This window comes from Sorex fumeus, unplaced genomic scaffold, assembly GCF_029834395.1.
Source record: "Sorex fumeus unplaced genomic scaffold, SorFum_2.1 ptg000010l, whole genome shotgun sequence".
Taxonomy (NCBI): Eukaryota; Metazoa; Chordata; class Mammalia; order Eulipotyphla; family Soricidae; genus Sorex; species Sorex fumeus.
The window spans coordinates 2432458-2455572 of NW_026606067.1; the positions used below are offsets into that span (position 1 = coordinate 2432458).

At 44.4% G+C, this 23115-nt stretch overlaps 1 protein-coding gene across 2 annotated transcripts in view; it reads right to left on the minus strand.

The window, feature by feature from the left end:
• The window catches only part of CAMSAP2 (calmodulin regulated spectrin associated protein family member 2), an 85370-nt gene extending 82374 nt beyond the window's left edge, over positions 1–2996 (minus strand). For both annotated transcript variants that reach the window (XM_056110508.1, XM_056110507.1), the window contains exon 1: positions 2775–2996. In XM_056110508.1, coding sequence (XP_055966483.1) covers positions 2775–2913 — 139 coding nt within the window. In that variant the 5' untranslated portion in view covers positions 2914–2996. The remainder of the gene's footprint in view (positions 1–2774) is intronic.
• Positions 2997–23115: the final 20119 nt, after the last annotated feature.

Below are 23115 nucleotides of genomic sequence, written 5' to 3' on the forward strand. Positions count from 1 at the left end.
AATGTAGAAAGTTAACATTCTTAAGGTGTTAATTCTTGTTACTAAGTGACTCTCTGAAAGGTCTTCTAAAAGTGTTTAAAATTTCATTTTATATATGATCTTTTCATCCATTCCAACTGTTGCCAAGGCAAAAGCAACTAAGTATTCAAACTTTCCTGCCTACTTTTTCAAGGGAAATTAAAAAGATTTAACATCTACTACTTGCATATTCTCCACACTTGCAGATAAAAAGGATTACTGTACAAAGGGTGTGAAATGCAGATGTTGGAGCCACAAAGACCTAAGCTGACTGACAGATGCCACAACCTGCCAGATGTTTAATCTTCTTTTCCCCAAATTTTATTAAACCTCTATGATTTACAAAGTTAATTCATAATTAGGTTTTAGACACACTATGTTCCAGCACCAATTCTACCATCAGAGTCTACTTCAGATGTTTGTTTGGTTTTTTTGCTTTTTTTTGGGTCACACCCAGCGATGCACACACACACAGGGGTTACTCCTGGCTCTGCACTCAGGAAATACCCCTTGCATTGCTCAGGGGACCATATGGGATGCTGGGAATCTAACCCGGGTTGGCCACGTGCAAGACAAACACCCTACCTGATGTGCTATCGCTCCAGCCCCTACTTCAGATGTTTGATTTTTAAGCAAATTCATCTGAGTTGGCTCCCTCAACTGCAAAATAAGAACAATATCTAGAAGGTCCCTTTAAGAAAAAGTGGAGCAGTACATTTTAAAACGTTGGGTATAAAATGCACATGTGACCCATAAGACTCACACCAAAACCCTTATGTAGCTGCAACAGAAGAGTAGTCTAACCTCTCTCAGATGGCTCCCATTTCCCTTAAAATGAGAAGACTCTACCTGTATCACAAGGTGGGTATGAATCCTGAACACACAGCTTGATGCAAAGCATCTAGCAGTGCCTGGCACATGACAGAGTCCACTGATCTAGATTCCTTCACCTTTCTCAAGGCGTGTTCAAAATGTGTCCCTGCGTGGCCCAGAATCTAGTAACACTGCTTGACATATATCCAGAAAGTAGGCCATTTTCTGTGAGTAGCCTTTGTGAATCCAGGACAACATTTTGATATGTGCAGTATCCTCCTGGATTTAGAGGAAAAGAAAATAATTTTGCTACTTCCAACTTCCATTTTCTACACATATCAATACAATTCATCATATAAAATTTTCCCCTTTCCACCTTTTATAAATGCTGATTCCAACGCTAAATGAAAACTAGATTCAGTATGTTGCACAAGTTAAAACCAAGAGACAGCTACCTTTTTCTCACCTGATTTCAGAAATGCCAGAAAAATATATTTTATTTGTGCTTTTTATGGTTTACTCTTTGCTTCCTGTGTTACTAGACACTGGTTCCAGAGAAATCTTTAAAATTGACACTATTTCAAAATCAGTTTTTAATTTTTATTTCTTCCTGATGTCAGTTGTAGAACTGAATCAGTTGTAGACAATTCAAATAACTGTCTAGAGATCCATTTGCTTGTTAAGCTGTAAGCAGAGCTCTGAAAACATTTAGCTGTGCGCTTAACCAATAAAGCTGAATTAAACCATTTACCCACATATTTTTAGTCCTAAATTTGGAAATAAGCCATCTCCCTTCCCCCTCCCCCAAATCACATTTAACACCAAAAGAAAAGTCGGTAAATATTGGGAAACTATTCAACAAATATTTCACATAATCCAAATTTTATTAACTGGGACACCATAATCTTACAGAATTAAAGGTTATCAGCCAAACAACCTTACAGGAGCATCTTCAAAGGATAAGCTCATTTCATCCTTGCACAACATGGGCTCCTAAAGCAACAGCTAAAGAATTAGAACAGGAGGCCCTTTTCCTGTTATTTTACAGAGACAGGGCAAGGGAAGGAGCGTTTAATTGCTTCAGCGCTACACAATTTATGTCAGCGGCCAAAGCCCTCAAAAAAAAAAAAAACTATTAAAAAAAATTCCTAAGTTTTTATTTTTAATTTATGAAGCCAGGCGACACTTCAAGAGGGGAGGACGCCTCACTGATGACACAAGATGAAAATAGCACCCTACTGAGGACCCTCCCTCAACTCATGCTGACCTTTTTTCTTTGCTTTGCTTTTTTTTTTTAGTAACTGATCGGAGCCTGAAATGTGCAGGAGAGGCAGGTACGGGCGTCAAGATAGCCAACCACAAAAAAAAAAAAAAAAAAACCCGAATATTGACTGCACTTCGACGAGGCGCCCTGACAATTCCGGGGCGCTGAACAGCAGCCATCATCGCAAAAGTCAAAAAAAAAAAAATCCATAAAGGACCCTGCCATCCGTGTCTTCCAGTACTCAGGGAAAACGACCCAGATGTAAGCGCGATCACAATGAGGACCGGGGCGATGGATGTGGCACAGTCGGGGGGTGGGCTGGGGGAAACGTCACGTCCCCAAAACCACCCCACGGTGGGAGGGGTGGGGTGGGGAAGACAAAATCGCTCCTTTAAATTAAAAAAAAAAATTTTTTTTTAAAGGCACGGACCGCTGTGGCTCGTCGGGGAGGAAAACTGACCAAATCCCTCCCACCTGACCATTCAAGGGCACCGGGAGCCTGACCCCGCCGCCGCTCGACGCTCGGGCTTCTCCTTTCTTCTCCGTCTCGTCTCCCCCAGCGGGCGCCCCCAACCTGCCCGGGAGGACGCCGGGGAATACACGGACCCCCCCGCCCCGCCGCGCGCACCCCCATCAAAAGCCGGGGTGGGGGTGGGGGGAGACGACAGCGCACGCTTACCTGTCCCGAAGGCTTTGGCCACCAGCCAGGCCAGATTGCAGGCGATTTTGGCCCTGGAGAAGTCGTAGTGGTCGAAGGGCTTGATGGCCGGGACAATGAACGTCTTCCGCATCTCCCGGGGCTCCGCGGCGTCCCCCATGCTTGCCGGCGGCTCCGCGGTCGCTCGGGGCGCGCCCCTTCACATGGTGTGCGTGGGAGCGTGTGTGTGTGTGTGAGAGTGCGTGCGTGTGGGAGAGGAGCGGGTCCGGGGCAGCGCCGGGAGCGGCTCCCGCCGTCGGGGCCGGCCCGAGGCCCGCCCGGCCGCCCGCCCGGCCGCCGCGGCTCAGCGGATCCCGCCGCTGCCCGGCCGCCCCCCGCGCGGGCCGCCGCCGCCGCCGCCGCCGCTGCCCGGCATAGGAATGTGCGGGCCCGCGAGCGCGCGTGAGGCCGCCGCCGCCGCCGCCTCCCCTTTGTCTCCGGGCTCGTCACACGGGCGGCGCGGGGGGGGGGGGGGGGGGAGCGCAGGCTGGGTGGGGGCGGCCGGCCCGGGGCTGGGGAGCCCGCGACGGTCACGTTGGGGAGGCTGTCCCCGCCGGCGGCATGGCCCGCACACCCCCGGCCTCCCCCGCGCGGCGGACCCTCGGAGCTCGGACACCCCGCGCCTCCTCGGGCGGGCGGCGGGGCGCGGGAGGAGCCGGCGGAAAACGTCAAGAAATCACTGCGGCTCGCAGGCCCCTCCTCGGGGCTGCCCTCCCGTCGCCGTCTCCGCCGGCGGCCGGCGCGTCCCGAGCGGCGAGGCCCGGGTGCGGCGTGTGTTTCCCCCCGACCGACACACACACACACACGCCCCGACCGCCTCTGGCCGCCCCGCTCGGTCGCTCCCCCTCGGCCGCCGCCACCGCCGCTGCCGCCGCCGCCGCTGCGGTTTTCCGGCTGCGGCACCGGCTGGAGTGAGCAGATGCGGGCGGGGAGCATGCGCGCTCGCGCCGCTCCGGCCCCGCCGCGCTCGCCGCCCCGCGCGCCGCCCGGCCCACTGCGCACGCGCGGCCTGGCTCCGCGCCCGCAGCCCGGCCGCCGGGGCTTAATCAGCACTTGGGGGTGAGCGGGGCCGCGCCCGGGAGGATGTGCTCGCGCTCCCGGTGCGGGCCCAGGACCCGACCCGGACGGAAGCGAGAGCGGCCTAACCGTCGTTTCATGCCCGGGTTAGGCAGGGAAGATGGATCCTGACTGGGGTGAGAGGGAAAAATGACAAAATAATGAATCCTGTTTAGTGCTCCTATTGCTCGGTGCTCGAAACCTCCTTCAGGGCCCGGGGTTGCTGCCTGGAGAGGACAAAATAAATGGTGGCGGGGGAGCTGAAACTCCTAGCTGAAACTCCAATCTCCTCCGAGCTGAAACTCCAAGCCTGGGTTAATTTCGACCTGAACCAAGAGATGCTTCTTACTTACGATGATCTCCGCCTAAAAGATGCCCTCTAAGGGGGCTCATCCATTTTAATGCCGCTCCATTCCCTCCAAATGAAACAAATCAGACGTGTCCAGCATCTGAAACCGGTTTCCCTGTTTCCCCAGTGGCCATGCCTTCCCAAAGCTCTGTCCTTGCTCGGAGCCGCCTTGTGTGCCCCTGGCTTACTAACTCAGCAGTCTGGTCTCTTCACTTCCTCCAGGACGCCTTTCCTGAACACCCCTGACTCCCAGAACTGTCAGAGCTATCACATGGGTGCCTCCCCTCCTGTCACCCAGGCACCCTGTTATCTCTGCCAGAACACTTTGTCCACTGTAAGGCAATGACAAGTATGTCTTTCCCCCGCTTATGACAGGGTCTGCCTCTGGTGGCGCCTGTAGCCCATAGTAGTCACTCAATGTTCAGGGACAATGGATAGATGTTATAGCTAATACTTAGTGAGTTTTTTTGTTTGTTGTTGTTGGGGGGACATACCTGGCAGTGCTCAGGACCTACTCCTAGACTAGGCTAGGGCTTAGGGAACCATAGAGGGAATGAAACCAGGGCAGCTGCATGCAAGGCAAATGCCCCATTTATGGTACTGTATCTTCTGCCCTTGGGCTGGAGATAGCACAGTGGTAGGGCATTTGCCTTACAAGCGGCCAACATGGCCGACCCGAGTTCGATTCCTCTGCCCCTCTTGGAGAGCCCGGCAAGCTACCGAGAGTATCTCGCCCGCACGGCAGAGCCTGGCAAGCTACCCGTGACATATTAGATATGCCAAACACTGTAACAACAAGTCTCGTGATAGAGACGTTACTGGGCCCACTTGAGCAAATCGATGAACAACGGGAGGACAATGATCTTCGGCCCTTATTGGGTTTATTTAACCAAGCTAACTCAATGTCCTGGGCTAAGAGAAGAATTTAAGTGAGATGAAAGAATAATACAGCTCATTGATAGTTTAACAAATATTAATGTAATATTTCTCATGTGTTAGATCACTTAGGGGATAATAAAATTAACACGGACAATAGTTCACAAAGCAGGCTCCTGTAATCAATACCTTAGCTCTCACCTCAATTCTGTGAAATAGTCATTGTTAGTATAGTTCAGTTCTAGAAGCAGGATTGGAGAATTCCAGAGGTTCGGTTGCCTGGTCAAGGTTGGTCAGAGATATTTATACAGTTTCCCCATCATCATTCTCATCTTTAAGCTAATACAAACTTCTCAAGATCAGAAACCAAGCACTGATTTCATCTTGCTTGCAACTTTGCAGGGCATTTTATGCAAAATGGGTATGACAGTGCTTGTGAATTTGTTTTCACTTGGGGGCCAAATCCAGCAAAACAGCAGGGTTCTATTCCCAGCTCAGTACTCCCAGAGGTGTTCTGGGAACCATGAGGTACTGGGCATTAAACTGGTCCTCAAGCATACAGAGCATGCTTTGAATGCACTCAGCCTCTCGAGCTATCTCTCCAGTCCCAGTGTTTGTGAATTTTATTGAAAACTTTCTTAACCAAAATAAACATGATATGGTGGGAGGTCGGAAGGGGGAGAAGGAAAAAAAGAAAGTTGTCCTTTGGTTGAATAAAGATGCATTTAGTAAAGATGGCATTACTATTGCCCCAATTGGGGAGGAGTAAGGACTAGGGGGAAAATGACCAACACAAAGAGTGGCTTTGCCTTTTAGAGAGCTGTGAAACTTAGGGTCATCATAGGAAGCTATTATTAACAGAGAAACACCCTGAGCACAAAGAAGAAGGATTCCTTTTCAGGGCAACAGACGTGCTAATAGGGTGTTCTTTGTGACTCCTTAGAATGATCCCTTTTAGAAATGGGAAATCATTGCAGAATACCTACCTTTGTCAAACAGATACCGCTCCATTGCCTTAAGAGATCTAACTGTGTTAAAAGCAAAAACAAACCCAGTGGTTCTTAAAGCAGCTTGTCCACCTGCATAGCTATCACAGTAATTTTATTTGTATCTACAGGCAATATTACACTGTCCCCACATAGACAATCCTCCTCTTTATTTCAGAAGTTTCTCTCTTCTGTAAAATTCAGGGTCGGTCAGACATGCTCCCTGGGACTGAATCTCCAAGTCTCTGTCTTGGCTAAATTCATAGGTGAATTTGTTCATTAGCCCGTATTGATTGAGCGCCTGTAAGCTGGGGAGGCAATGGTAAACAGATCTGCTGAGGGAGCAAATTTTTAATGAGTAAACTTAAGAGATCTGAGGGTCTGAGCGGCCCAGCTTGCCTGCGTGGTCATGTTTATATCTTCAAAGGCCAGAAGATCATTATTTATGTAGAAATCTCCCATGTGTTTCCTTAGAAACAAAGAAACTCAATCCTGCAGCCCTACAAAAAGAGCTCATCCATTTTTTTTTAAATAGAAAGCATGTATGCATAGACTTTCAATGGGTAACCCTGATAGTAGTAGAAATTTACCCTTTCCATGTACCAGGCCTGGTTCTACACTGACTTATTTGATCAGCCCGGCAGCCCTGTTATTATCCTCCTACAGTAAATAGGAAGACCAAAGGGCTAAGGACTTAAGTAGTTGGTCAAGGACTTATGTTCTTTGGAACTCAAAGGGCTAGAATAAGTGAACTTTAACTCTATGAGGTGAAGAATAACCCACGGGGGAGGGAGATGAATACTTACCTGATGACACTTAGCTCACCCAGACAAAAGGACAGTAAGGTTTTAATTAGATGAAGTTGAGCTGCATCAACTTCACGTAGGACAGAGGAGTGAGGCTGTGTTTCTGGCTCTCTTGATCCTAGACACAGTTGTGGCTTTCATCAGCCGAGCCAGCAGAGCTTTATGAGGGTGACCTCATCAGTCTTCACAACAATTCCAGGGAGACCTGTGGTCTGAGGCCAGTCCAGGGCGCTGAAAACCCATGGAGTCCTGGGCTCTTCTCAGAGTCTGGCTGGAAGTCATTTTGGGGTGGGGGGAGAGGGGGAGCAGGGATGGGCCACACCCAACGGCGCTCAGGGCTTACTCTTGGCTCTGTGCTCAGAATCACTCCTGGTGGTGCTGGGTGAAGGAGATGGAACCCAGCTCAGTTGCATGCAAGGCAAGCTACTTACTTACCACACTGTCTTGCTGGCTCCCAGAAGTCTGTCTGAACCAGAGAAACTTCATGCTCAGTTCCCAGGGACCACACCCCAGAGCCCAGATCCTTAAGGTATGTCCTTTCTCAGGTCTCCGGATCCTCAGTAGGGGGCAAAATTTCCATCACTTTTAGTATCTTTTAGTATCCTGAATCAGGATGTTGGGATCCAGCAGCGCTGGACCTGGGTTCCAGCATGGTTAGACCAGGTGATTCAGAGGGATAAATATGGCTTCTTTGCTCTCTCATTTTCACTGATGTACAACAAAGGGGTGGGCTTAAACGTCCTCTAAGGTGTTTCCAAGGACAACATTCTACACCTCTGTGTTTGACCAGATTATAACTGGAGGTTAAGGTGAAATCAATCCGCTGCCCAGCATTTAGGATCTAAATTAGGCACTACTTTTGTTTCTCAGAGAACTTTATGATGACATTGCTACATCCTGCCTCGTTGAATCAGAAAATGTAATATGGATACTGACTATGTAAAAGAAAAATGTAAAATGTAATACTCATAATGTGAGTACTGATTTCATTTGACAGAGGAGGCTAGGTAAATGGTGAGAATTCCCCAGGGTTTTAAGGAAGCCTAGAGCTGACAATCAAAATCATGGAATCTTTTTTTGTTTGTTTTTGGGCTACACCTGGCAATATTCAGGAGTTACTCCTGGCTTTGCACTCAGGAATTATTCCTGGCAGTGCTCAGGGTCCCATATGGGTTGCTAGGGATTAAACTTAAATTAAATAGCATAGCGGGTAGGGCGTTCGCCTTACAAGCGGCCAACATGGCCGACCCGAGTTCGATTCCTTCGCCCCTCTCGGAGAGCCCGGCAAGCTACCGAGAGTATTTGATATGCCAGACACAGTAACAACAAAGTCTCCAATGGAGACGTTACTGGGCCCGCTAGAGCAAATCGACAATCAACGGGAGGGCCTTTACCTTTACAGCTATGTGCAAGGCAAGAGCCCTTATAGGAGTACTATTTCTCCTGCCCCCAAACTCATGGTTCTTAATTTCAAGTTCAGTATCTTCCCATTTCCACTTATCTGCTTGGTGGCCCTTCCTGAATTAGTAGTTGTAGTTTAAGCATCTTCCTTGACTTTGAAGATCCTCTTAAAATTGCCTTTAAGGGAGCAGACCCATAGTACAGTCAGGTAAGGCACTTGCCTTGCATGCCATCAACCCGGGTTCCATCCTCTGCATCGCATATGGCCCCCCAGAGTCTGCCGGGAATGACTTGTGAGTGCTGAGCCGGAAGTAAACCCTGAGCACCGCTGGTTGTGGGCCCCAAAGAAAAAACAAAATGATAGATTGCTATTTTGTTTGGTGCCTGGGATTCTAAGCAACAGAACCTCTAGGATCATACTTCAGCAGGAAGGGGGGTGCTGGGATTTGAACACTTGACTTTACCAGCCTTGGAAGGCAAGCTCTTTTCAATTTTCTTTTCTTTTTTGCCATGGAACTATCTCCAAGCCTCCCACAAAAGATTTTTGTATGTTGATTTTGTAGCCTACTTCTTTACTTTTGTTTTGAATGTTTTTCATAGTACAGTCTATTATGTATTTGTATACTAATATGGCAAACTGTCATGTCACTTGCCAATACTGATAATCATGTTCTTTTCCCACTTGGATTCTTTTCATTTCTTTTATAATTCATATTTCTCTGCTTAGTACTGCTAATTCTTTGTGAATAATAGTGAGAGAGTGGTTAGCCTTGTCTTGTTTCAGAATATAGAAGAAAAGTTTTCACTTTTTGAACTTTGAATATGATATTCAGTGGTGGGTTTGTCATATAGCATGTCAAGATATGTTACTTCTATCCCCATTTCATTTTAAAATTGCAAATGGATGTTGAATCTTGTCAAATACTTTCTCTGCATTAATTTATGTGACTTTTATCCTTCTTTTCACTGGTCATCACAGCAATTGATTTGGGTATGTTGAGCTTCCCTGACATCCCTGCAATAAATCCCACTTGGTCACAATGTATGATTCCTTTGATGCATTGCTAAATTTAGTTTTCTAAGATCTTGTTGAAATTTTTTGCACTGATAATCAGAGATATTCCACAGTTTTCTTTCTGCTTTTGGTATCAGAATAATATTGACTTCTTGAAATATACTTGGAAATATGCTTCTTCTTCAAAAATGGCTTATATTACATTCATATTTCTTCCATTTGCTAAGGTGTTTTTTCCTTCACATATTTTTCTTTTTGTGGCCGCATCTGGCAGTGCTTAGTGTTCAGTGTCCAGGGCTTGCTTCTGGCAGCGTTTGGGTATCATGTGGTGTTGGGAATCAAACCCAGTGCTCCTTCGTACAAAGCATGTTCTCTAGCCCCTTGCATTCTTTACAGCCCATTTAAAATTTTGGTAATAATTTCTTGTTTGCTTTTGCTTTTGTTTTGTTTGGTGAGCCAGATAGAACCCTGGAGGATACAGAATCTCATACATGCAAGACAAGTGCTCTACCACTGAGCTTTAATCCCACCCCTGTTTCGATGACAGCACTTTACAGTAAATCAAGTCAAAGTATTCTCAGGGCATTGAAGATTTATTCTTTTCTCCAAACCATTGCTTCAACTGTTTTTTTTTATTAAACTACCCTCCCCTATAATGCCTTCCAACAACACAGCTATAGAAGTCTTTGAATATCTCCCTCACACAAATACCACCTCCTCCATGAAGTTTTCCCTGCTCTGACTTAGTCTAATCTGTTTGTGCCCCTTATAATATGGGTTAGTTAAATTATCACTGTATGTATGTTGCACAAGAAAAAAATACAATCTTTTTGTTTGTTTGTTTTTTGGGGGCCACACCTGGCAATGCTCAGGATTTACTTCTGCTCTTCACGCAGTGCTCTGCGCTCCTGGCAGTGCTTGGGAGACCGAATGGGATACCACCCCTCAAATAAACACCTTTCTACATCAGAACAAGTTCTAAGGCCAGGAAACAGACTGTTATACCTTAATTAGCTTGCATGAGAATCGAATAGGGAGTATTATCGCCTTAATACCATACTAAGGGGTCCCCTGTGATTACAAGATACAAATTTATTTTGTAATTTTATTCAGAGCAAACGTAGCATTTTCTCATGAAACTATTTTTTTTCTCTGAAAGATGAGTTTAATTAGGACATTATTTCCTTCATTTTTTCACTGTTAAAATCTCATTTCTCTTATGGAATAAAGGAGATTATCGATCATGAATAAACTTTTATGTACCCTCGTTTGGTAAAATTTAGTAAGTGGCTAGCACCATATTCACTCCTCTCCAGTTTATTCTTCCTCCCACCATTTATTTGGGAAACTTGACTGCTTTATGTCCTCAGGGCCTCTGCTCAAATCAACCAAAATCAATGAATTAGTTCTGATTAGCTTCTTCAACCAAACTGGCTGCAAACAGCATTCAGAAAAAAAAAAAAAGCAAAAATCTGTTATTTTTGTGTACCACATTTGCTATGGAAACAGCTATTACTGTAGTTTAAAATATGTTGGCATTTTCAAATATGTTGATATTAGAACAAGTCAGACATATGGGCTGAATTTTCCCTTTTTTAGCCACTAAAGTTATAAATCAAAACTTCCTTTAAAACACTACTGGTGGGGGTGTGGGGGAGGTGTCAGAGAAATAGTACTATGGGTAGAGTGCTTGCCTTGTACCCAGTCAATCTGGGTTCAATCCCTGACACCCTAAGCTCTGCCAGGAGTGATCCCTGAGTGCAGAGCCAGGAGTAAGCCCTGAGCACCTCTGGGTGGGGCTCGCAAAACAAATCAAAACAACAGCAAAACACTAGTTAACTTTATGCTTAAAGTTTTGTGAACCTCTTTCTGTGTAGAGTTTGAATTATCAGCAAATATAGTAAATTTTATTCCTTTAAATTGATCTATCAAGAACTGGAGAATCTGGATTTCTTTCTAATATTGGATTCTTTGGGTCAAGAGACAAGGATGATTTTGAATACATGATTTTAATGAGCAGAAACAAAAGATGGTTGCTTCCTTCTTCCTTCCTTAGTTTTCTCATCTGTTCCCCATCTTCCTCCAAATTTTCTACATCAGAGAAATGTAATTTCCTGTTTAGTTCCTGATGTTGTTAATTTAAAGACTCTGGGTTAAACTAGAAGAAGAAAATTACAGCATGATGGTGGGAGTTTGCAAAGGCAAAGTCTGTGGCATCCAAAATGATATTCTTTATAGCACAGAGATAACTCAATGTTATTTTTGCCATGTGAGGCACAGTTATTCAGAATAAAAGCTGACATTGAAAGGAGAGAAAAGCAACTTAGAATAGTATAGAAATTGCTGAGACATGCCTTTGTAGTTTCTTCTTTTTTGTTTGTTTTTTGGGCCACATCCCATGATGCTCAGGGACTACGCCTTGCTCTATGCTCATGAACTTCTAGTGGTGTTCAGGGGACCATATGGAATGCTGGGGATCAATCCTGAATTGGCTACATACAAGGGAAGTGCCCTACCCACTGTGCTATTGCTACAGCCCCAAATCTTCATAATTTCATGTAAGAAAGGTTTCTTTGAAAATAAAAGAAATGGTCCCCCATGTATTGCCTGAGTGCAGAGCCAGGAGTAATCCCTAAACATCGCTGGTGTGACCAAAAAAAAAAAAAAAAGAAAGAAAGAAAGAAAGAAAAGAAATGTGGAATCTGAGTGATAGTACAGTGGGTGAGACATTTGCCTTGCATGTGACCAACCCGGAGTCAATCCCTCGCATCCCATATGATAGTCAGAGCACCACCAGAAGAAATTCCTGAGTACAGAGTCAGAAGTAACCCCTGAGCATTGCTGGGTGTGGCCCCCAAAAAACAAACAGAAAAAGAAAATAAAAGAAATGTTCTTGGGATTTTATTAATCTATTCAAAATCTGCTCAAAACTATTATTGTATTTCAAAACACTTTTGTTACACTATATTAGTAAGTTTTATTCAGGATGACAATCTTGTGGCTGGAGAGATAGTGTAGGGGTTAATGCACTTGCCTTGCACTGATGGACCCTGGTTTGACTCCTGGAATCTCCAGGAGTAATTCCTAAGACAAAGCCAAGAGCATGGTATGGCCTCTCCCGCACTGTCACTGTCACTGTCACTGTCCTCCCGTTGTTCATCGCTTTGCTTGAGCGGGCCCAGTAAGGTCTCCATTGTGACAATTGTTACTGTGTTTGGCATATCGAATATGTCACGGGTAGCTTGCCAGGCTTTGCCATGCGGGCGAGATATTCACAGTAGCTTGCCAGGCTCTCTGAGAGGGGTGGAGGAATTGAACTCGGGTCGGCCATGTTGGTCGCTTGCAAGGCAAATGCCCTACCCGCTGTGCTATTGCTCCAGTCCCTCTCTCCCACAAAAAAGACAAAAAGTAACTCTCCACCATTTACAAATAAAATTAATAGATTTTATTTGTCAGTTTGTAAATAAAGTTGAAATGCTAAGAATTATCTGGCTATATATATATATATGTATATATATATATATGTAACTGATATCTTCCTATTGTTTTGTCTGCCCAAAAATGAATATTCACAGAGGGGTAATTCAAGTAGGTCAAATTCCTGTACATCATTTAATAATTTATTCCACTAGAAGTGAATTTTACTGTTTGCTCTCAAGAGTCACTAATCTTGTCTGGTTAACTTTCTTCTGCAGGGATGGTGGTTTGGGCCACACCCAGCAGTGTTCAGTAGCTCTCTATTTAGGGGCTACTCCTATCAGTGCTTGGGGGACCCTCTGAGCTGCCAGAATTGAACCAACAAGTTAAGTGCCTTACCTCCTGTATTATCGTCCTGACCCTAAAATAAAGCATTTCGGTTTTTGTTTTGTTTATTTTTATTTTGGAGCCATACCCGACTGTGTTCAGGGCTTACTCCTGGCTCTGCACTCTGGGATCATTCTTGGCAGTGCCAGGGGGACCATCTAAGGGATGCTGGGGATCAAACCTGGGTTGGCCCTGTGCAAGGCAAATGCTCTACCCACTGTACTATCACTCCAATCCCAAACACTTTATTTGTTATTGTTTTTTTTTAACTATTTGAGGGTGGTGTTGGGGTCACACCCATTTGGGCTGGGAGGCTATTTCTGGTTTTATGCTCAAGTGACCTCTGACAGTTTTCAGAACCAGGGGTTTGAAACAGGGCTGCGACGACCATAGCCACATGTAAGGCAAAAGCCTTACCTCCTGTACCATGTCTCTGAAACCCTAATAAAGCATTGTATATGCCTCTTATTTGGAAAAGGAAATAGATCTCAATTTTATTCAGGGTTCATCAGCTATAACATTTTGTGTCTTAAGGTACTTTCTTTCCTTCAGGTAATTGTTCATCAGACACTCCTAACTAAATATCTAAATGGATAGTGTATCATTTTGTAAAATAACTCGATGTGACAAAGCAATTAAACCTTAAAATATTTTGTACTGTAGTGGGACCTCATTACAACATTGTTCTACATGAAGCATTTCTTCTTTCTTCTTTGTAGCATGGCTCAAAACCAGGTCCCATACATGCAAGGAAACACTTTCACATTTCTGGTTCAAAATGATCTCTTCTGAAGTCCAACTAGTTACAGTAAAAGTTTGAGCTAATGCTAAAGTCTATAAATTTCATGCCAGGCTAATATCCATCCCTAAATAATGACAACAATACAGCAATAAAAATACATTAAAAAATTTAGAGGACACGAGGTAATGGAAAAATATCCCCTGCTCATGGATCAGGAGAATTAATATTGTCAAAATGGCAATACTTCCCAAACCACTGTACAAATTCAATGTAATCCCTATAAGGATACCCATGACATTCTTCAAAGAAATGGAGCAAACACTCCTGAAATTTATATGGAACAATAAGCCCCCATGAATAGCTAAAGCAATTCTTGGGAAAAAGAAAATGGGAGAAATCAACTTCAAGCTCTACTACAAAGCAGTAGTAATTAAAACAGCATGGTACTGGAACAAAGGCAGAGCTGTAGACCAATGGAACAGAGTTGAATATACTGACATCTCCCCCCAAGCAAATGATCATCTAATCTTCGATAAGGGGGCAAGAAAAGTGAAGTGGAGCAGGGAAAGCCTCTTTAACAAATTATGCTGGCAAAACTGGATGGCTACATGCAAAAAAGTGGGCTCAGATCTCTGCCTAATGCCATGTACAAAAGTAAGATCAAAATGGATTAATGACCTCAACATCAGACCGGAATCCATAAAGTTCATTGAAGACAAAATTGGCAAAACCCCCCATGATATTGAAGCTAATGGTATCTTCAAAGATGTCACGACACTGGCCAAGCAAGTGAAAAGAGATAGACAAATGGGACTATCTTAAACTAAGAAGCTTCTGCACCTCAAAAGAAACAGTGACCAAAATACAAAGACAGTCTACAGAATGGGAAAGGATATTCGCCGAATACACATCTGACAAGGGGTTGATATCCAGGATATGCAAGATACTGGTTGAACTCCACAAGAAGAAAACACCCAACCCCGTCAAAAAATGGGGCGAGGAAATGAACAGAAACTTTCGCAAAGAAGAAATCCGAATGGCTAAAAGGCACATGAGAAAATGCTCTACATCATTAATCATCAGGGAGATGAAGATCAAAACCACAATGAGATATCATTTCACACCACAGAGACTGGCCCACATCCAAAAGAACAAAAGCAACTGGTGCTGGCACGGATGTGGCAAGAAAGGGACCCTCCTTCACTGCTGGTGGGAATGCCAGCTGGTTCAGCCCTTTTGGAAAACAGTATGGACGATTCTCAAAAAATTAGAATTTGGGCTCCCATTTGACCCAGCAATACCACTCCTGGGAATATATCCCAGAGAGGCAAAAAAGTATAGTCGAAGTGACATCTGCACTTGTTTGTTCATTGCAGCACTCTTTACAATAGCCAGAATCTGGAAAAAACCTGAGTGCCTGAGAACAGATGTCTGGTTAAAGAAACTTTGGTACATTTACACAATGGAGTACTATGTAGCAGTTAGAAAAGATGGAGTCATGAAACTTACATACAAGTGGTACTACATGGAAAGTATCATGTTAAGCAAAATGAGTCAGAAAGAGAGGGATAGACACAGAAAGATTGCATTCATCTGGGGAACATAAAGTAACATAATGGAAAAATAACACCCAGGAGTGCCTGAGACTAGTACCAGAAATTTTGCTCCATGACTTGGAGGCCAGCCACATGTGCTAGGGGAAAAGGAAGCTTGGATAGAGAAGGGAGCACCAAATAAAGGGTGTTGGGAGGATCCTCCCAGGATGGGAGAAGCATGCTGAAAGTAGACTCTAGACCAAACAGGATTGCCACTCAATGCCTCTCTTGCAAACCACAGAACCCAAAAGGAGAGAGAGAGAACAAAAGGGAATGCCCTGCCACAGAGCGAGGGTGGGACGGGGGAGATGGGGAGTGGGAGGGATGCTGGGACCTATGGTGGTGGAGGATGGGCGCTGGTGGAGGGATGGGCGCTGGTGGAGGGATGGGTACTTGATCATTGTATAACTGAAATCCAAGCACAAAAATTTGTAAGTCTATAACTGTACCTCATGGTGTTTCACTAATAAAAAAATTAATTAATTAAAAAAAATTTTTAAAAGAGTACCAGTGCCTGCATTTAAAAATCTCCTAATGTGGAGCAAAAATACAGTTTAGAAAATTTTTCTACATTCAGCATAGCACCACTACGTAGGTAAAGTATTAGAATAACAACTGTAATTCAAAAGACTTTATTATGTTGCATGAGGTGTTCCAAGCCACTTGGAGGAAACGCTGAATAAAATCAAGGAACCAGATCGTGGGGCAGGAAGATTGGGTGAGATGACCCCAACGCATTAAGTTCAAGAGTTCTCATGCCCAGGAAACTTACAAAAATGGTTTTGTTGTACTTAAAAAAATAGGCATTAGTTATTGCTTAGAAGAACATTACATGGTTTTTAACCACAAGATGTTTGTTTAAAAGGATCCAGTAAGATCCCAGGCACTTCTCACAGGAAATTCTCTATAAGAAAACAAATTATCACACTTTTTTTTCCCCCAACAGAAGAACTTAGTTCTTTCTAGATTCCAAATGGAACTAAAAGTACATTGTGTAACAAATGTTGACCAAGGGTATGATTGGTGTTTGATGGAGAGTCTCACTGAAAACACCCACGCTCCTAATTGCCCCTTTGCCTAAACTTCTTAAAATAAAAAGTGAGTGAGGGCGACCAGAAAACTCAGGCACTGGGAAAAAATGGTGTTTTCCTTAGTGTGTGTTTTCAGAATTTGTAAGAAAAAAAAAAACAACAACAAAAGACAGATTACACTGACACAAAGTCTGATGAATCAAGTATTCCAACCCAGTTGTAAGGCTTTGCACAGGGAGGTTTAAATGGCAAGTTCTGGGCAGGACCAGCTCTTGCTGGAACACAGTTCCTCGGAAACAAAGAAGCATTCAGGAGATGGTTGAGCTGCTGACAGCTGCAGTCTGTACCCAGCAGACAGTGGCAGAGCAGTCCATGGGGTCTGATCTGGAAAAAAATAGATTAAAATGTGCGTGGCATTTTGGTATGCATTGCACTTCTGATGGACCAAGCGTTGTTTGCCACTTAGAGTTGATCAATAACACGCTTTACAATTTCGTACCATGAAGAAACTTCAAGCTTAGTATAACACATCTGATTTGGTTTTCATCTCATTGTTTTCTTTCTTTTCACATTCTGTCTTGAAGCACCCCTTAACTAGAAAGGGGTTAGCTGTTTAAATATGATCAAATTTTTTAAAAATTCACAATAATCGGGGCTGGAGAGATAGCACAGCGGGTAGGGCGTTTGCCTTGCATACGGCAACCCAGGTTCGGTTCCCAGCATCCCATATGGTTCCCTGAGCACCGCCAGGAGTAACTCCTGAGTGCAGAGCCAGGAGTAACCCCTGTGCATCGCCAGGTGTGACCCAAAAAGCAAAGAAAAAAAAACCCACAATAATCATCATAGAGCTGTGTATAAACCAGCCCCTCCTTTGTGGGTCATAATCTTATTTAGGGTTCTGAACACTGTATGAGGGGACCCCCAGAGAAACAAAAATAAATCAATAATATAAAATTCTTGAAAACAAGGAGGCTTGTCTCATGAGTCTTTTTTTATTTTTTTTTTAATTTTTATTAGTGAGACACCATGAGGTGCAGTTGTAGACTTACATATTTTGTGCTTGGGTTTCAATTATACAACGATCAAATACCCATCCCTCCACCAGTGCCCATTTCCCACCACCATGGATCCCAGTATCCCTCCCACCTCCCATCCCCCCCATCCCACCCTGCCTCTGTGGTAGGGCATTCCCCTCTGTTCTCTCTCTCCTTTTTGGTGTTCTGGTTTGCAAGAGAGGCATTGAGTGGCAATCATGTTTGGTCTATAGTCTACTTTCAGCATGCTTCTCATGAGTCTCTTTTAATTAATTATTTTTCTGGAGCAGGGAGCTCTTCCTCTGTCTGTGCTCAGGGTCACTCCTACAGTGCTCAGGGTCACTCCTGCAAGTGTTTAGGGTCACTCCTGCTGTGCTCAGTTCTTTGAACTATCTCTTTGGCCCCACAAACTTTTTTTAATCCCTCCAACAGTGTACATTTTCTACCACCAATGTCTCCAACATCCTTCCTGCCCCACCCCCCACTCCCCATCCCCCTCCCTGCCTCTGTGGCAGGCACTTCCTCTATCTCTCTGCTTTGGGGCATTATGGTTTGCAATACAGATACTGAGATGCCATTATGTTTGTTCCTTTGTCTACTTTCAGCACACATCTCCCATCCTGAGCGATCCCTCCAACCATCATTGACTTAGTGGTCCCTTCTCTATCCCTTCTCCTGCAGCAACAATGGCAGGCTTCCAATTGTAGAGCAATACTTCTGACCTTTGTCTCTACTGTCCTTGGGTGTTAGTCTCATACTATGCTATTTTGTATTCCACAAATGAGTGCAGTCATTCTGTGTCTGTCCCTCTCTTTCTGACTCATTTCACTTAGTGTGATACTCTTCATGTCCATCCACTTGTAAGCAAATTTCATGACTTCATCTTTTCTAACAGCTGCATAGTGTTCCACTGTGTAGATGTACCATAGTTTCTTTAACCAATAGTCTGTTCTCAGGCACTCAGTTTGTTTCTAGATTCTGGCTATTGTGACTAGTGCTGCAATGAATTTACAAGTACAGATGTCATCTCTACTTTGTCACAAGTCTCTTTTAAAGAAACACTTAAGGGTCAGAGTGATAGTACAGGGGTAGATGTACCTGGGTACAATCCCAGGCACTCCCTATTGTCCCCCCAGCACCACCAGGAGTGATCCCTGAGCATAGAGGCAAGAGTACACCCAGAGCATAGATGGGTATGGCTCAAATACAAGCAAATAAGAAAATGTCTTAAAACACAACAGATTCACTCATTCTGCCACTGTCACTCTGATGGCCCCATTTTTGGAGTTTTTCTATGGGGGGTAAGGCCTGGTCCTTCTGTGTCAACCCATACCACACAGTACCTTCTAGCCACTAAAACTCCAGGGCTCGTTCATGAATGCAGTGTAAGGGAGGAGTCACCACATGTGGATGCTCTGTGTCGACTATATAGGGCAGTCCACAGATATGGAACCCCTCCTCTGTCTCCCCTAGTTAGGTGCAGAACTGGCTGTGGAATACATTGAAGTTTATTGAAGAAGTCACAAGTACCCAAAATATTTGACAAGCTTATTTTAGCTCATATCTGATAGTATTCAGGGTCAGGGGAATGAGATCCATTTTTTTTTTTACTGGATTTGGCATATCAAATATATCACTGATAGCTTGCCAGGCTCTGCCGTGTGGGTGGGATATTCAAGGTAACCTGAAAAATAAATAAACATAAATTTAAAAAGTCATGCGGCCGCAAATGCGACCACACTCTCCCAGGAGCTTGGTGTGATAATCTCTGGATCCTGGCCGTTGTTGGGGTTACACGGCAGTTGGTGGGTGTAACTGTCTAGCTACTGGAAGGTCCAGTCCCAAACCGTGCAGGCTTGGAGATCTCAGCCCTGGGTCCCGCATACCTGGGTTCCTCTGCCAGTTCCTTTATGCATGAGGCTCATCCAAGCGTGTGGAGAGTGATCTCAGCATGACTTTGGCTGGGTCCCGGAGGTCTTCAGCTGTCAGGCCCTGGTGAGGACAGTCAGGCACAGGGTAAGAGACTCTGCCTTGTTCTCTCTCGGGAGCTTGGGGTGATAATCTTTGGCTCTGTTGCGGCAACATGGGAAGATGCTGTCATTGACAATATTGATGAGGAATATGATCGAATGATTCAGCAGCTCCATGATTGTGCAAGGAATGCCAAGAGAGAGATAGCCACAAAAAACCGCCTTTCTTCAAACACTCTTGAACTTATTCGCCAACGTGGCTTGGCACATGCCTCAGGCAACTGCAAGCAAACATCCAAGCTGGCAAAACAGTGCAGAAAAGCCATCAAGGATGACCTCAAAGACAAGAGAGCAGCAGTGCTGGTAGATGCGGCAGAAGCCAGGAAATGCATTCGTAATGCCCACCTGTCCTTCACCAACTACAAGACCAAGATGACTGCTCTCCGACATCCTGATGGATCTATCACATCTTCCAGAAGGGCAATGGAGAAGATTATTCATGACTTCTACTCAGATCTATTTAATAGCCACTCTACTTGCCCACATACCAAATTCCGCAGGATGGATATGTCGTTCTCAATGTTCTCCCTTCTGAAATCCAATACGCCACCTCGTCGGTAAAGAAACAAAGAACACCTGGCCCAGACAAGGTCAGACCTGAACACCTGAAGAACTTATCGTCAGTACTCATCAATACACTGGCCCGGCTCTTCACACGCTACCTGTCTGAATGCAAGGTTCCATCCCAATGGAACACCAGCAGGACTGTACTACTATACAAGAAGGAGACATCCATGACATTGGCAACTATCGCCCAATCTGCCTATTGTCTGTCATCTACAAACTGTTCACTCGAGTCATCCTGAATAGGATTGGCAGAACACTAGATGAAGGACAACCATGCGAGCAAGCCAGGTTCCGAAAAGGATTCAGCATCATCGACCATATCCACACAGTAACCAAGCTCGTTGAGATTTCTCAGGAGTTCAAGATGCCGCTCTGTCTAACGTTCATTGATTTAAAGAAGGCCTTTGATTCTGTTGAGACGGAAGCGGTCATCGAAGCCCTAGCCAATCAGGGTGTACAAACACAATACATCAGGATCCTCCATGAGCTCTATTACGGATTCACTACCAGGATCTCACCATTCTACAAAGAAGTAATCATCCATGTCAAGAGAGGGGTTCGGCAGGGTGACACCATTTCACCAAAACTCTTCAGTGCCACCCTCCAGAAAATCATGCGACGACTGGAATGGGAAGGAATGGGAGTGAAGATAGATGGTCGGCAACTACACCACCTCCACTTTGCTGATGTCATCGTTCTAATAACACCAAACATCAGTCAAGTGGCACAAATGCTAATCAACTTCGACCATGAGTGTGGAAAGGTCGGATTACAACTGAATCTCACAAAGACAATGTTCATGAGAAACAGTCTTGTTCCTGATGTTCCAATCACTTTCAATGAAATCACCATCTCCAAATGCAACAGTTATATATACCTAGGTGGAGAAATCAACATGATGAATGACCTGGCACCTGAGTTACGCAGGAGCATGAGAGCGGCTTGGAATGCCTTCAAGAGTGTTGAAGAAATAACTAAGAGGACAAAGAACCTCCAGCTCCGAGCACATCTCTTTGATTCCACTATTCTTCCTGCATTAACATATGCCTCAGAGACTTGGGCCCTATGAAAACAGGATGAGAACGTTATTCGGGTCTCTCAAAGAGGAATCGAAAGAGCTATGCTTGGAGTATCACGCATCACTCAAATGAGAGATAGAATCCAGAGTTCCAATCTCCATCAACGCTCAAGAATCAGGGACACTGTCTCATTTGCCAAGGCATCAAAAATCAGATGGGCTGGACATGTAATGAGGTTTAGAGATGACTGCTGGACTAGAGCCATTACTGACTGGATTCCATGGGACGTCAAAAGATCGTGTGGACGCCCACCTACAAGATGGTCAGACTTCTTCATCAAGACCCTGAATGATTGGTTTGAGGCTCTGCATGTTCTTAGAACGAGCAGATGCCATTGGGCTACGCTAGCACACAACAGGAGACGTTACTGGCACCCGCTCGAGTAAATTGATGAGTAACAGGGTATCAAGTGATCAAGTGATCTGATAGTATGTCTGCCTTTAAAATGGTTTGTTATTGCATAATGAATTTCTTTTCAATTGACTCCCTTTATTGTCGACTTGGGACATGCATTCTCCTTTTTCTTTTTCTGTTTGGCTTCTGTATTCTGTTCCTTGGTGATATTTCTCCCTTCTCATTCCTGATGTTCTGGCCCCAACCTGTTTCACTGCTTCCTTCATCAGTTCCTCATTTTTACTAATCCTACCTGTCTGCACTCCTTAATCGCCATAAAATAATTTCAGAAAGCACAACTTGAGATTAAATTACTTTGTTTGGTGTGTTACAGTAAGAAGAAAATGCTGTGATTAAATCAGAGTATCATGGGCTATGCATAATTATGTACAAAGTGTTAGAATAATATTTCTGACATCATGCAATAGGTAATTATTGTATTAAGCAACTAATAGAAATATTTGAAAGTATTCATCAGACAGGATTTATTTTACTAAATTCAAATTTTTTGTTTGCTTTGTTTATTTGTTTTTGGTCAGACTTTATGATGCTCAGGAATTACCCCTGGTTCTTCACACAGAATTAGTACTGGCAGTGCCAAGAGACCATATGGGATGCTGGTAATTGAACTCAGCTCGGCGGCCTGCAAGGCAATTACCCTACCCACCATACTCCCTCTCCGATCCCTAAACTTTTTTATTTTATTATTATTATTATTATTATTATTATTTGCTTTCTAGGTCACACCTAGCAATGCTCAGGAGTCACTCCTGGCTCTGCACTCAGGAATTACTCCTGGCGGTGCTTGGGGGACCATATGGGATGCCGGGGACTTTTTTATTTTAAAATATTTGCTGGGGCTAGAGAGATAGTACAGTGGATCGGGAACTTGCCTTGCATACAGGGTTAAGGCACTTACCTGTTCCTAGCACCACATATGGTCCACCAGGCACTACGAGGAGTGACCCATGAATATAAAGTCAGAAATAGTCACTGAGCACTGCTGGGTGAGTCCAAACTCCACCCCCTCCAATTTCAAAAACGGGGCCAGAGAGATCACCTAAAGGGTTGGAGCAAGTATTCTGTCTGCAGGAGCTCTGAATTTGATCCCCAAGACCAAAGGTCCCTAGCAATGCCAGGAGTAGCCCCTAAAGACTTCCAGGTGTGGCCCCAAACAGAGTCATAGCAAATTTAAGAACATACATCAGGAGCTGGAGCAATAGTACAGTGGGTAGCGCGGGGCTGACCTGGATTCAATCCCCAGCATCGCATACGGTCTTCTGAGCACTGCCCACAGTGCTTCCTGAGTCAGAGCCAGGAATGATTGCTGCTTGGGTGTGGCTTAAGAGGAAACAAACAAAAAACCAAAACAAAACAATGCATCAGTACTTTGTTTTATTTACTGTGCTTTCATGGGTAATTACATTATTTTAAAAGGCCAGGAAAAAAACCTGTAGTGTTTACCAAGACATGAGGCAGAGAGGATGAATGGGAAAGGGGCAATACACCAAGGCTTTTAACTGCATCTTTAACATTTTGTTTTTTAAAAGTTAAAAAAA